Raw genomic sequence first — 12756 nt, 5'->3', positions numbered from 1 at the left:
GGGTATTTGGGGAGATAAAGCAGAAAAAAAAAAAAAAAGATTGGCAACAGTTGTTAGCTCAGGTGCCAATCTTTAAAAAAGAAAAATAGCAAGGAAATGATAGGCTCAAAAAAAAAAAAAAAAGGAAAGCTGAAATAAACAACCAAAGTTTACACCTCGAGGAACTAAAACAAGAAGAATACTCAACTATAGTTGTATTTTAAAAGTTAAATGAAGAATAAACTTAAAGCTAAAAAGAAAAAAGCCAAAAGTTAGTAGAAGGAAGAAAATGATGATCAGTGCAGAAATCAATGAAATAAAGACTAAAAAGATGATAGGAAAGATCAAGGAAACTAAGAACAGATATTTTGAAAAAATAAAATAAACCTTTAACTAGACTTACAAAGAAAAGAAGAGAGAACTCAGATAAAATCAGACAAAAAAAGAGGAGACATAACAACTGTTATCACAGAAATACAAAGAATCACAAGAGACTATGAACAATTATATGCCAACTAATTGGACAACCTAAAAGAAATAAATTCCTAGAAACATATAACCTACCACAACTGAACCATAAAGAGAGAGAAAATCTGAACAGACCAATTATTAGTAAGGAGAGTGAATCTATAATCAAAACCTCCCAACAAATAAAAGTCCAGGACCACATGGCTTAACTGGTGAATTCTACCAAACATTTAAAGAATTAATACAAATCCTCCTCAAACTCTTCCAAAAAATAGAAGAGTAGGGAACACTGCCAAACTTAAATTATGAGGCCAGCATTACCCTGATAGCAAAACTAGACAAGGAGACTACAAGAAAAAAAATTACAGGCCAACATCCCTAATGAATATAAATGCAAAAATCTTCAACAAAATATTAGTGAACCAAATTCAACAGTACATTAAAAGGATCATACACCGTGATCAAGTGGACTTTATGCCAGGAATGCAAGGATGGAGGAACATTCACAAATAAATCAATGTGATAGACCACATTAACAAAATGAAGTATAAAAACCATGTGATCATCTCAATAGATACAGAAACAAATTTGACAGAACTCAACATCCATCCATGATAAAAATGCTCAACAAACTGGGTAGAGAGGGAAGGTACCGCAACATAAAAAAGGTGATATATGACAAGCCCACAGCTAACATCCTACTCAATGGTGAAAAGCAGAAGCTTTTTCTCTAAAATCAGGAACAAGACAAGGATTCCCACTCTCACCACTTTTACTCAACATAAAATCCTAGTTACTGCAGTTAAGTAAGGAAAAGAAATAAAAGGCATCCAAATCGGAAAGGAAGAAGTAAAACTGTCCCTATTTGCAGATAACATGCTACTATATATAGAAAACCATAAAAACTCCACCAAAAAACTCTTAGTACTAATAAAGGAATTCAGTAAAGTTGTAGAATCCAAAACAATATACAAAAATCAGTTGCATTTCTGTACACTTACAACAAAGTATCAGAAAGAGAAATTAAGAAAACAATCCCATTTACAATTGCATCAAAAAGAATACAATTCATAGGAATAAATTTAACCAAGACAGTGAAAGATCTGTACAATGAAAACTATGACACACTGATTAAAGAAATTGAAGAAGACAAATAAATGGAAAGATATTCCATGCTCAAGGATTAGAAGAATTTCTATTGTTAAAATGTCCATACTACCCAAAGCAATCTATAGATTCAATGCAATCTCTATCAAAATTCCAATGACATTTTTCACAGAAATAGAAAAAAAATCCTAAAATTTGTATGGAACCACAAAAGACCTTGAATAACCAAAAAAGTCTTGAGAGAGAAGAAAAAAGCTGGAGGCATCACACTTCCTGCTTTCAAACTATATTACAAAGTTATAGTAATCAAAACGGTATGATAAAAACAGACACATAAATCAACGTAACAGAACAGACAGCCCAGAAATAAAGCCATACATATATGGTTAATCAATGTATAAAAAAAACAGCCAAGAATATGCAATGGGGAAAGGATAGTCTCTTCAATAAATGGTGCTGGGAAAACTAGGCAGCAATATGTAAAGAATGAAACTGTACCACTATCTTACACCATATGCAAAAATTAAATCAAAATGGATTAGGGCTGGCCCTATGGCCTAGTGGTTAAGTTCAGCATGCCCCACTTAAGCAGCCCAGGTTCAGTTCCTGGGCCCAGACCTACACCACCTGTCGGCAGCCATGCTTTGGTGGTGACCCACATAAAAAATAGAGGAAGACTGGCACAGATGTTAGCTCAGGGCAAATCTTCCTCAGCAAAAAAATAAAAAATAACCACAAAAATTAACTCAAAATGGATTAAAGATGTGAACATAAGACTTAAAATCATAAAACTCATAGAGGAAAACATAGGCAGTAAACTCTTTGACATCAGTCTTGGCAATGATCTTTTGGATTTGAACCAAAAGTAAAGGGAACAAAAAAAAAAAAAAGAGGGACTACATCAAACTAAAAAGCTGCTGCACAGAAAAGAAAACCATCAACAAAATGAAAAGGCAATCTACTGAATGGGTGAAAATATTTGCAAATCATATATCTAATAAGGGGTTAATATCCAAAATATATAAAGAACTCATACAACTCAATAGCAAAATACAAACAATCTGATTAAAAGATGGGCAAAGGAATTGAATAGACATTTTTCCAAAAAGACATACAAATGGCCACTAGGTACATGAAAAGGTGTTTAACATCACTAATCATCAGGGAAATGCAAACCAAAAGCACAATGAGGTGTCACTTCACACTGTTAGAATGGTCGTCATCAAAAAGACAAGAGGTAAGTTCTGGCAAGGATATGGAGAAAAGGGAACCCTGGTGCACTTTTAGTGGAAATATAATTTGGTGCAGCCACTGTGGAAAATGTATGGCAGTTTCTCATAAAATTAAAAACAGAACTACCATATGATGCAGCAATTCCACTTCTGGGTATGTATCCTAAAGAAACGAAATCACTATCTCAAAAAGATATTTGTACCCCCACGTTCATCGCAGCATTATCTATAATAGCCAAGACATCCATCAACTGATGAATGGATAAAGAAAATGTAGTACATGTGTAGAATGGAATATCATTCAGCCATTAAAAAAGAAAGAAATCCTGCCATTTGTTACATGGATGGACCTTGATGGAATTATGCTAAGTGAAATAAGTCAGACAAAGAAAGGCAAATACTGTATAATCTCACTTATATGTGAAATCTAAAAAAACAAACTCATAGAAACAGAGAACAGATTGGGGGTTGCCAGAGGTGGGGGGTGGAGGGTGCAGGTAATGAGTGAAGGTGGTCAAAGGTACAAATTTCCAGTTACAAGAAAAATAAGTTCTGGGGATATAATTTACAGCATGGTGACTACAGTTAACAATACTCTATTGTATATTTGAACGCCGCTAAGAGAGTAGATGTTAAAAGATCTCATCTAAAGAAAAAAATTTGTTACTATGTAAGATCATGGATGTTAACTTACTGTGGTGATCATTTTGCAAAACATACACATATCAAATTATTATGTTGTGCACCTCAAACTAATACAATGCTATGTCAATATCTCAATACAACTGGGGGAAAAGAGACTGCATCCTGTAAAGGTTATAAACAGATCAGAAATTTAACTCACAGCCTTACAGAGGAGAAAATTTATGCTTAGCTACACAACTCACAGTGTTCATAAGATAAATGCAATCTATTCCCCCAAAGTACAATTTTTTTTGATACTTAGAACAAATAGCATTTCTCTCAACTACCCACATAGTAAGGATCCTGGTTATAATAAGCAATGTCTTAAACCACATTTTTATTGGAAACCATAATAAACTTCATAAGGATGATTCTTATATAAATCCTCCATTTATGCTAACATCTCACAAAAGCAGCAAGATTCAGCAGGGCCATTTTCCTCAGAAGGAAGAATGCTCATGTTTGTAGTCTTCTGAGTTCTAGTATTTCATGTCTAATATAGTCATTGATGAATTATCCATCACTCTTTTCATTTGATTTTCGTTTTTTATTTCTATATTTTTAAATCAACATTCCCTTTTTAATGTTTATGTTTCTCCATGTGAAAAAAAACTAAAACTAATTTTTCCCAAATAATATGAACTTTAAATCATTGTTTTCAGGCATTTGCAATATAAATGGGATGAAAAACAAAAGTTGTGCTATGTATCTCAAGGAGATGCCAGCTTTACCTATGGCTACGAGTACTTGGGCTGTACTCCAAGATTGGCTGTTACACCTCTCACTGACAGATGCTGGCTGACTCTCACTGGAGCACTGAAGCTGAATCTAGGAGGCTGCCCTACTGGTCCAACTGGTACGGGAAAAACGGAGAGTGTCAAAGACCTAGCAAAAGTAAGTGGTTTCTATATCCAGAATAAAAACGTTTTTTTTAGTCACACAAACTTTAACAGTACCTTAAATTTACATCATTCTTGCTGTTAAGATGTTCATAACATTTAATAAACATATTAGCACATTCATTAATTCATACAATTCATCAACTAAGTTTTGAATGTCGATTGTGTGCTGGGACTTGGGATCTCAGCACACAACATAAGCCAACATATGCTTTCCATTTATTTGGAGTACCACTGTAATAGCTGGCTGACATGTGAATGATAGTTCTGTCCCTCGTCCCCTTCTTGTAGGGGTGATTCATTTATTTTGAGTGCCATACACAGACTTTTGCCTAGTCTTTGTGATTAACAGCAGTGTGTGTGTGTAAGAGAGAGACACACACAGAGAGAGAAGTAACTGATGAAAACATCACTGGAATGCTTTTTTCTTAGTTTTTTATTTGCTGATGTGTTTAAAAACATGACCTTAATGCGCTACATACCCCCATCTAAACTATAACAATATATGTGCCTTTATACTACATAGAGTTTCCTGAATTTCTAAACTTGGTATGTAATTCATCTTTATATTGCATAAGTTTTCTCAAAAGAATAAAGACATTTGAAGCCGGCCTGGTGGTGCAGTGGTTAAGTTCACATGTTCCACTTCGGCGGCCTGGGTTCGCTGGTTTGGATTTGGGTGCAGACGTGGCACTACTTGCTAAGCCATGCTGTGGTAGGCATCCCACATATAAAGCAGAGGAAGATGGGTACGGATGTTAGCTCAGTGCCAGTCTTCCTCAGCAAAAAGAGGATGATTGGCAGCAGAAGTTTAGCTCAGGGCTAATCTTCAAAACATAAAATAAAGACTTTTTTTCTATTACTCTGGAAGATTTAACATTAGTATTTTGTGTCATATTTCAAGATATATATTAAAATAATATTTTTTTCCAGTCCTTAGGCAAACATTGTGTGGTCTTCAAATGTTTTCACGACTTGGATTGTAAGGTAAAGCTTATTCATATATACCCAGGAAAAATACTATACACATAAAAGAAATAATTCATTGAAGATTGAAAGAACTAGAAAAAATTTATCTTAGATATTAAGCATTAATAGAACTATAAGATCTGTATTAAATATAGTTATATAACTATATAAGATATTAATAGAATTATAAATGCTATTAATTCTTTTAAACTAATTGAATAGAAACTTAGAATGTAATAGAAACTTAAGACATCATACAGTTTGCTTTTATTACTAATCTATTTCTTAAGACAGTGGTTTTCAAACTTTTTGACAAAGGGCTCTTTCTGCACAAAATCTGATGCGCAGTATGAATATATTAAAAAAAATAAGAGTACTGCATTATTAATATACATTTATTTCATAAGTTCTAACTCTATACTTTTATTTACTGAAAAGGTAATCATTAAGAATAATGAGGCTATTAGAATGAACACAAAAATTTGAGTCAGTTTATGTAGATGATTATAATTTGTGTTAGCCTTATTTTGTCTTGCTGACACACTAAAACATATGTCATAACATTTTGAAATATATTTATGAAAACTTCATGTACCTCTGTGCCCGTCACAAATTTACTTGAAGTTTCAGAACATTTCAATTGATAAGGTTTTGCACATTGAGTCCGAGTCTTTTACATTTTATTGGCATCACTTTACTTGCAGTTCAAAGCACATTACCTCTGACTTCCTGCATTTCCAATCTGTGCTCACGTAACACATTAAAAATATCAATAAACATAAATAAGCTGAGTGAATTATAGTTCTCACCACACTTACCGAACCGAGTCTCTTGTCCCCTCCCTGGAAACTACCTCCCAGTGGGGGCAGCGGGGCCGGGACGAGGCTGAGCTGAGTGAGACCCTTGCCTGCTGAGCAAAACTTAAAGGAGGGGCCAAAAAACCTAGTAATCAGATAAATAATACTTTAATGCAACATCTTTTTGAATCAAAATTAATGCCAAGAAACCCATGATAAACAAAATATCAAACTTTTAAATAAAGACAAGATCGGGTTCCTGCAGCCAGTGGGAGGAACCACCTCCCGAATCCTCCCGGGCCTGAGGGCCTCTCATCCCCTCCGGGTCCGCGGCCACGCCGAGCGGAGGCCTCAGGAGCTCAGGCAGCCTCCACCCGTGCTCAGTGCACGGCGCTGTTTGATCGGACAGTGCGTCTGTTTTGTTCTGTTTTAGCTGCTAACATTTACAAATCAACAGATTTCAACCCAGACTTTCAGCCTCACACGACAGGCCATGCTGGGCCTGCACCATCGCAAACAGCAGGAGCTGGGCAGCAGCCGCGTACTCTAGCAGGCCCGCTCCACTCCGGGCCCGAACGCCCCTCTCCGATGAAACTGGGCTCTTACTCCCAGCCCCCCACACACCCGCAAGTCTGCGCCTGACCCACGCCAAGGAGCCCTGCCCTCAGACACTTTACGACCATGTGCCGGAAAACTGTCGTGAAGAGTCCAGGCCCCCGCGGCTCTGAGGGACGAGGCCGGGGCGTGCTGGCCGTGCGGACGCAGAGGCCGCTGGGCAGCTCCGAGTTCGCGGCTGCGTGTCAGGGTTTTTACAGGGCGCGTGCAGCGTAGGCGGCGACTCTGGGAGGCTGGGCGGCAGCTGGCTTGGGCTCCACGAGCTGCGTGGGGGCGGCCCGTGCGAACTGTGTGGCTTGGTTTGGGTAAAATGGGAAGAACGTGCAGACATTAATCTCCCAGTAAAATTTTTCACCTATGTAATAACTTCAGTAATCACTTTTCTTTTTTTTAAGATAATGGGAAAATTCTTCTTTGGAATAGTTCAGTCGGGAGCGTGGTGTTGTTTCGCAGACTTCAGTCGGCCTGAGGCGGGAGTTCTCTCCGTGGTGGCCTCGCAGATCCTGGCGATTAAGGCCGCGAAGGACAGCTATTCCGTCAGGTAGCTGCGGCCGCGGAGCCCGTCGGCGCTTGCGTTTGTTGCTGTATTGTTACGGGTTTTCCCTACAGTAGGTGTTTGGGTTTGGGGTTTAGTTTTTAAGCAGAAACCGAAAGGAATGGCACTTGTCTTGAATGTTTCCTTTGCTTGGCGAATAAGGAGAAAATATATAACGACCTTTGATGCCACCCTGGCGGCCTCCAAACCCGCCCCAGCTTGGGACTTGGGACGCGCTGCTGAGCTCCCACGACAATAATGCACCTCTGTCCTAATGACTTTTCCTTTTGAGTTTAAATTCCCTTAGTCCCTTTTCATCTTATGATATTTGAAGAAACCAAGTTTCTTTCTGTAATTCTACATCTTGAAAAAAGCAAAATTATACCGGCTACACACCTGAAGCCCGCTCTTCTTCCGTTTCTCTGAATTGATATACTTTTGCTGAAAAGTCCTGTAATAACAGTATTTGTATGTTAGGATTACTAATATTTACTAATTCAAGCAAAAATTTTTTCTCCTCAGATAAAGTCAGGTACTTACATGATTTACTTTATGAGCATAATTGGATTTGTGGATTTAAAATTCCTATTGCAATCTACTATTTCTAACTCAAGCTAATGGACGCTCACTCCTGGCCTTCCTCTCAGGGTTTTGTTCAAACTGCTCGAGCCACTGTTTTGAGGCCCCACAAGTTTGTGGATGTAAGTGGGGGTCACATAAGCCCCATTTCACCAGTTGTTCACCGGGTCTCAGTTTTCCTCAGTCGTGTCCCAGTTGTTCTTCCTTTCCTGTTTGACCAGCCTCTTGGTCTCAGTCGTCATGAAGTCACTGGAGGATTTCCCTGCATTGTCTACCACCGGTGCTGACGACAGGATGCTGATGTCCTGCCAAGGGGTCCATTTCACAGTGTTGCCCAGATTATTTAATTGGGGGTGAAGGGCAGGCTGTTTCCATGCTAAAGCAGGAACTCTGTGCTGTGGCTGTCCTGCACGCCACCGTGTCGTCCAGGTGGAGCTCCAAGCCCCCAGGTCCCCTCAGGACGTTCTCCCCGTGTGAGTCAGTTCATTCAGAGGGTACCTTCCACCCTCAGGCCCCACAAAACTTTCCAGACGCCTTCAGACGTGATCAAATAAATATGGATCCCAGCAGGGCGCACAACTTTGGCTCAAGATGAGCCTCTTTTTCCCCTGTTACCGTTGTCTTTTTTCCAGCATGCTCTGTTTGGATTGAAATGTAACACAACATTAGGAAAATTTCCAAACTCATTTGTAGTTTTAACACACTGTGGCCCTAGAGAAAATAGTTCTCTTAATGATGAATACTGTAATGTCTTGTAGGTTTGTACTGGAAGGAAAAGAAGTTCGTATTAATATGTCCTGTGCAATATTTGCCACCATGAATCCTGGGTAAGTATCAGTTAATCTGGGTAGAAGTAGAGACAGGCCAAAATCTTTTTCTTAAATTGTATCCATAGACGGAGTTGTCTGACGTGTATCTCTATCATTCACCCTCCACCACCCGCTCCTAACTCCTTAACTACCCACACCATCTCTCAACAGCTACAACTCTGCACTTATCCATATGGATGATCTCACATTAAGCTCTGACCAAGGGACATTTTCACTTCATAAATAGCCAGAGAGAAAAGCAAAGGTCGACAGATTGTCACAAATCAGATACAGACAGAAAAGCTGATGAGAATAGCAGAAATAATAAGAATGGTGGTTACAGGGAGTGGAGGCTGGGCAGCTCAATAAATATCTCGTGATGGAATGTTGTGATGGTCCAGGGAATTGGAGGGAACTGATGTGAGGTGAATTGTGGGAGGAGGCACAGGAAGAAAAGATCATAAACTAGGAAGCACTGTGAGATGAAAAGTACAACAGAAACCGTTTTGTAAACTCATTTTCAGATAAGGGTCACATGGAAAGCCAATAGAATTATTTGGGAGAAAGTTATACTATGTGCTTCCTCATTTGAAAAACTGAAAAGTGGTTTTTTTTGTTTTTGTTTTTCTTGTCTTCTTAAGATACAAGGATCGAGTAGAACTCCCAGATAACTTAAAATCTCTATTTCGACCAGTGGCAATGATGGCTCCCCATTATCAGATGATTGCTGAAATAATGCTGTTTTCGGTTGGTTTCAAATCTGCAAAAGCACTCTCTGGAAAGCTAGTTAGCCTTTTAGAATTAGCTAGCAAACAGCTCTCACAACAGGTAATGAACTGTTTTTCTCAAAATAAACGTGATTATATAAAACTTTTCTGGTATTGTTCCAGGAATGACTAGGAAAATAATGAAGTTAGAATTCCTATCAGCACATCAAGTCCATGCACCGATTTGGGTGTAAGGCCCTGTGTAAAGTCAGTCAAGGTTCCATGCCTTTTCTCTGAGATCTGGAGAGAGTAGTCAAGTGTCTTTTATTTTAATTGCAGGCTACTTTCTCCATACAAGGAAGTTAACATCTAGAGCAGTGGTTCTCAAACTTTATTGTGCATCAAAATAATTTGGAGGACTTGTTAAAACACAGATTGCTCGACCTTATGCCAACTTTCTAATTATCTGGGGTGGTGCTCAAGAATTTTCATTTTTAATAAGTTCTGAAGTTTTCCTAATGTTGCTGATCTGAGTACCACACTTTGAAAATTATTGTTCAAGGATATGCCAGCTTAATGAGTATTTGTTTATAACCCAAAATGGTTTGGATAGCTAACTGCATTATCTCCAAAGTATTCCTCTTAACAATATTTTTCAATCTCTCCTCAGTGAAAATTTAATTCAGATACTGATAGTTTTTAACACCTTTAATACAGTCATGCGCCCCATAACGTTCAGTCAATGACGGACCACATATATGACGGTAGTCCCATAAGGTTAGTACCATATAGCCTAGGTGTGTAGTAGGCTGTACCATCTGGGTTTGTAAAAGTGCACTCATTCTGTCATGTTTGCAAAATGATGAAATCACCCAATGACACATTACTCAGAATGCATCCCTCTCGTTAAGTAACCTGTGACTGTACTTGTTAATCTTCCTTTTAAGAAGGAGACTGTTAGGAGAACTAGTTTGGCAGAGAAGGGAGAGCATTAGAAACAGAGTTGAGGGTTTCTTGAATTCGTATCACTGTTTCTCTTTGTAGCATAGATGATTAGTGATTTAACTATATGCACTTATCTGCAAATTTTTCCATTGTTTTACTCAGAAACAATAACTCAAATATTTTAATGTTTGATAGGATCATTATGATTTTGGCCTGAGGTCTATGAAGACAATTTTAATAATGGCTGGAAAGAAGAGACTGGAGTTTAAATGGTCAGTTGAATTTTGAATTGAATGTTAGGTCAAAGGGAGTTATACAACACCGGGAAAATAATTTGTAAAATTTTAAGTAATCATGACGAGATAAAATAGGAAGCTCCCAGAGTGGTGCAGTGTAATATGGTAGAGGTTATTACAAATATGAAAGAAGACAAAGAAAAAAATGCACAAAATCTCTGGATACCTTTCCCCAAAATGGCCTAGTCTTTAAAAAAATGTGCCTTACCTTTACATAATAAAAGATATACTGGAATAAAAGACTCCATGTAGAAGAGCAGTAACTTAATGAGAAATATGAAACCCATATGAATATGCCTATATGAGAAATGTGTAAAACCCATGTGAAGAAAACATTAACACACAACTGGAAGACAAGTGAAAACATGAGTAAATGAGATAATACACCACATACTTAGTTTCATAACATCTTAAGGGACTTAACACCATGAATATTTAAATACTCTAAATGTTAATCTATGAATGGAAATGCATCCCAGTAAAAATACCAAAAGATATTGTTTGTTTTTCAGGCAAGCTGATCCTAAAGTTCACATTTAAGACTACCTAATGATTAAGACTAGCTAGAAGGATATTGAAAACAAGAACAATTAAGGAGAAATATCCCTTTAGGTATTAAGACATATTATAAAGTTTCAATAATTAAAACATTGTGGTACTGGCTCATGCATAGAAAGATGAGCAGTTGGAACAGAATAGAAAGTCCAGAAATAAGACTATATGCATTGGGCATTTAGTATATCATAAATCAGGAGGCAAGAACAGACTTTTTAATGAATGGTGTTGGGAAAACTAAACAGCCATCTGGATTCAACATTATTTGCTGGGATAAACCCTGAAAGGATCAAAAAGTATCAAAGATTTTAAATATAAGAAATTTAAAACATGAAAGTATTTGAAGAAACAAAATGCCCTTTATATCCTTGGACTACAGAACACATTTAAAACGAAGGCTCAAAATCCAGAAGCCATAAAAGAAAGATATATAATGGTCGAAAAATACTTATCACGAAGCCAAAAGACAAATGACAAACTAGGAAAAAAGATAGTTGTGACTCATGTGAATAGCTCACCCTCATGATATATAAAGATTTCCTAGAAAATTGGGGGGAAAAAATATCATATAGAAAATGGGCAAAGGACATCAACAGATGGTTCTCAGAAAAAGAAACATAGGAAAAAAAATCTTAAAAAAAAAAAGAAGAAACATAAAAGTCCTTTAAGGTTATGAAAATACACTCAACCCTCCTCAAAAATGAGAGAAATACACCTTAAAATTAAACTGAAATACTGTTTTTCACTTACTTTGTGGGCAAAAATATCAAAGTTGGGTGCAGCTTTGTTGGTGAGGCTATAGAGAAGCAGGCATTCTTTTTCGTTATTGGTAAGGGGTATGCCTATTTCTATTGGTTTGATTTGGGCTGTATTCATGTATTACCTGTTAAAATTTAAATGAGGAAACATGGTGGATATGTTGCAAAAGGGTATGTCAATATGCCATTTATGTGAATTTTTTAAACAGTAAATATTATATCTATATGTTGTAAAAAGTACAAAATGTTGCATAAGAGGGGAAAAGAGTAAGAGAAAGGGCTTTAGCTCTAGTGTAATTAGTATTTTATTTCCCAAAAATAAAAATAAAAGAAGTGAGGCATATATTGCAAAATGACCTAATATTGATACCATGTAAATAGGTGTCTTTTTTTCAGTTTTATAATTTTAAGAAATTAAAAATAAATAGTACCAAGCATCAGCTCCCTGATGTCCTTGGGTCCTCCAGTCTTTCTTATAGTCACCTAGTTCTTTGTATGAATAAATATTTCAGTGAAAGTGGTACTGTTCTCCTTCCAAAGTCCCTGGTTAGTTTTCTTCAAATCACAGAAAACTGAAAGTTCTCACAGGCGCCCTGGATCGGAGTTCGTGTTCCCGGTGTACTCTCAGTCCATCTCCTGTCTCTGTGCTTGCACACGTGTGACAGCCCCACTTCTTTGATTCCCCCAAAGCACCACGTAAACGCTGTGCTTGTGTGGAGTTGACTATATTGTGAAGTAATTTGGGGGATTCTTTTATCAGATGAAGCACAGCAAACCATTTAAAAATTAGTATTAGACAATTCTGCTTTTACAAAGTCCGTT

General features: G+C 37.3%; 1 protein-coding gene and 1 long non-coding RNA gene across 3 annotated transcripts in view; one reads left to right on the top strand and one right to left on the bottom strand.

The window, feature by feature from the left end:
- LOC124248243 (uncharacterized) overlaps nucleotides 1-6795 on the bottom strand; it is a 120705-nt gene extending 113910 nt beyond the window's left edge. The window contains exons 1-2 of one of the 2 annotated variants that reach the window (XR_006890956.1): nucleotides 6760-6795; nucleotides 6157-6280 (exon numbers count right to left, since the gene is read on the bottom strand). This is a non-coding gene — a long non-coding RNA (uncharacterized LOC124248243). Of the gene's footprint in view, nucleotides 1-6156 lie in introns of both variants that reach the window. The other variant, XR_006890955.1, reaches the window with a different exon arrangement.
- The window catches only part of DNAH14 (dynein axonemal heavy chain 14), a 390346-nt gene that overhangs the window by 172772 nt on the left and 204818 nt on the right, over nucleotides 1-12756 (top strand). The window contains exons 28-33 of the mRNA XM_046678097.1: nucleotides 4133-4364; nucleotides 5303-5356; nucleotides 7146-7291; nucleotides 8623-8691; nucleotides 9315-9501; nucleotides 10521-10597. Coding sequence (XP_046534053.1) covers nucleotides 4133-4364; nucleotides 5303-5356; nucleotides 7146-7291; nucleotides 8623-8691; nucleotides 9315-9501; nucleotides 10521-10597 — 765 coding nt within the window. The remainder of the gene's footprint in view (nucleotides 1-4132; nucleotides 4365-5302; nucleotides 5357-7145; nucleotides 7292-8622; nucleotides 8692-9314; nucleotides 9502-10520; nucleotides 10598-12756) is intronic.

The sequence above is a fragment of the Equus quagga genome, chromosome 12, assembly GCF_021613505.1.
Source record: "Equus quagga isolate Etosha38 chromosome 12, UCLA_HA_Equagga_1.0, whole genome shotgun sequence".
Taxonomy (NCBI): Eukaryota; Metazoa; Chordata; class Mammalia; order Perissodactyla; family Equidae; genus Equus; species Equus quagga.
This window is presented reverse-complemented; position numbering and strand designations above follow the sequence as displayed.